Raw genomic sequence first — 2475 nt, forward strand, 5'->3', positions numbered from 1 at the left:
CCCGGGAGTGTGCCCCTGTCCCCTGAGTGTGGCACTGCCCCCGTGAGTGTGGCACTGTCCCCATGATGGTGGCACTGCCCCGTGAGTGTGCCACTGTCCCCTGAGTGTGGCACTGCCCCCGTGAGTGTGGCACTGTCCCCATGAGTGTGCCACTGTCCCCTGAGTGTGGCACTGCCCCTGTGAGTGTGCCAAGGCAGGGACAACTCCCACCTTGAACTCGAGCCTGGAGTCTCTCCCAGCCCTGGCACTGTGAGGGCAGCACAGCCCGACCCCGCTGCCCGGCCCAGCTCCCCGCTGTGCCATGGGCGCAAACCCCCCTCGTGCGTCCCCTCAGGGTGGCCGAGCGCACCACGGCCACGGGCGGCCTGCGGGGCTGCATCCGCGTGCTGGGCATCAACAACCGCGTGTACGACCTGCGGGACGGCGCCGGCGACGTCCTCTACGGCAGCGCCGTGGGCGAGTGCGGCAACGACCCCTGCGAGCCCAACCCCTGCCACCACGGCGGCATCTGCCACGCCAAGGAGGCAGAGATGTTCCAGTGCCAGTGCCGCGACGCCTACACGGGTACGGGGATGGGCGCTGCGGGGTCTTCACCCCACCCCCCTGGGATCCCAGAACCTTTGGGATCGTCGTGGAGGGTGAAGCCACGTCCGGTGAGGGTGATAAGGGTCAGGATCGGGGTGTTCTCGTGCCCCAAATAAAGTCCCCTTTAGAGGCAGTAAAATGACGTCCCCATAAGGTGTTTTAGGGGTGTGGTGCCCTGCTGTTTGTGGGGTTCACTGTGGGGAAATTCCTCACTGGGTGGCTTCGTGGAGCGCAGGTGAGCGCCAGGGCGAGGAAAGGCACAGCCAGGAGGGGGAATTTGGGTTGAATTGAGCCAAAGAGGCCTCAAAGTGGACAAAAATCAAGGGGGTTATTTTTGGGATGTAGCTGGAATACTGAGGGAGCTCGTTCCCTCTTCTCTGCACAGTGAACTCACTTGGCTCCCTCTGAATTTCAGAAAGCTCCGAGGTGTGGGAGGTTGGTTGTTTTGGGCGAGCGGGAGATCTTTTTTTGGTGTTTTTTTTTTTAGCTGGGAAAAGAAATGCAGAGAGGGGAAGAGGGATGGGGCACTGGAATGGGCTGCCCAGGGAGGGCTGGAGTCACCGGCCCTGGAGGGGTTTAACAAAGCCTGGACTGGCACTCAGTGCCAAGGTTTGCTTGGTGAGGAGGTGTTGGGTCATAGGTTGGACTTGATGATCCCAAAGGTTCGTCCTGGTATTCTGTGGGATTTCCCAGCTCGTGGAAAGCCACCTGAGCCAGGAGGGGGGACACTGGGGGCACTGGGGGCACTGGGGACACTGGGGACGCTGAGGACACTGGGGGCACTGGGGATGCCTGTCCTCCGCAGGGCCCACGTGCGCCTTCGAGAGGAACCCGTGCGAGCCCTCGCCGTGCCACGTCTCTGCCACCTGCCTGGTGCTGCCCGACAAGGGGGCCCTGTGCGCCTGCCCCATGGGCCGCGAAGGGGAGTTCTGCGAGCGAGGTGGGACGGGGCATCCCCTGGGGCAGGGCGGGATCCCGGTGCTGATGTCCCCAGCCTGGTGAGGCTCTGGGGCCGTGCCTCGTGTCGCTCACCTCGCCCCCTGTGTGCCCAGTGACGGAGCAGGACCACTCCATGCCCTTCCTGCCCGAGTTCAACGGCTTCTCCTACCTGGAGCTGAACGGGCTGCAGAGCTTCGTGCCTGACCTGCAGTAAGTGCCAGGGATGGGCAGCAGAGGGGGAAATCCCCACCCCACAGCGCCCTGAGCGCGAGGGGCATCCCTCACCTGGCAGGGCTGGCATCCGTGCCATGGCCACGGTCCCAGGCTGGCAGGGTTATCCCAAGGGAGACAGGGATGGCGAAACCGAGCGTGAGGGCGGCTCGAGGGGAGGGTATCCATAATCCTTGTTTGTCAGGAACAAGATGTCCATGGAAGTGGTGTTCCTGGCCAAGAACCCCAGCGGGATGATCTTCTACAACGGCCAGAAGACCGATGGCAAAGGGGACTTTGTGTCCCTGGCGCTGCACGAGGGGCACCTGGAGTACAGATACGACCTGGGCAAAGGGGCAGCCGTGCTCAGGTGAGCTGGGGCAGCCCTGCCTGCTCAGGGCAGGTTTCCAGTGCTGTCTTTGCGGGTTCTGAGGGCAGAGCTCTCACCTGGGAGCCTTCTTTTCCCCTTTTTCCCCGTCAGGAGCAAGGAGCCAGTGCCCCTCAACACCTGGATCAGCGTCCTGCTGGAGAGGAGCGGGCGCAAGGGCGTCCTGAGGGTCAACAACGGCGAGAGGGTGATGGGGGAGTCCCCGGTGAGTTTGGGGGTCTGGGAGGGCTCTGGGCATGTGTGGGAGGATTTCCCCAGGCTCTTGGGTTTTCAGTCATGGTTTTGAGGGTGGAGAAGTGGCCAGGACCCGGGCAGGGAAGGATCTCCTGCCAGACAGGAGCTTCCAGCCCCTT

General features: G+C 63.2%; 1 protein-coding gene across 1 annotated transcript in view; it reads left to right on the plus strand.

The window, feature by feature from the left end:
- The window catches only part of AGRN (agrin), an 85113-nt gene that overhangs the window by 73410 nt on the left and 9228 nt on the right, over nt 1-2475 (plus strand). Inside the window, 5 exon segments of the mRNA XM_017743971.1 lie at nt 335-564; nt 1391-1525; nt 1638-1734; nt 1940-2104; nt 2216-2327. Of these exon segments, the coding sequence (XP_017599460.1) occupies nt 335-564; nt 1391-1525; nt 1638-1734; nt 1940-2104; nt 2216-2327 (739 nt within the window).

The sequence above is a fragment of the Corvus brachyrhynchos genome, unplaced genomic scaffold (genome assembly GCF_000691975.1).
Source record: "Corvus brachyrhynchos isolate BGI_N302 unplaced genomic scaffold, ASM69197v1 scaffold68, whole genome shotgun sequence".
NCBI classification, from domain to species: Eukaryota; Metazoa; Chordata; class Aves; order Passeriformes; family Corvidae; genus Corvus; species Corvus brachyrhynchos.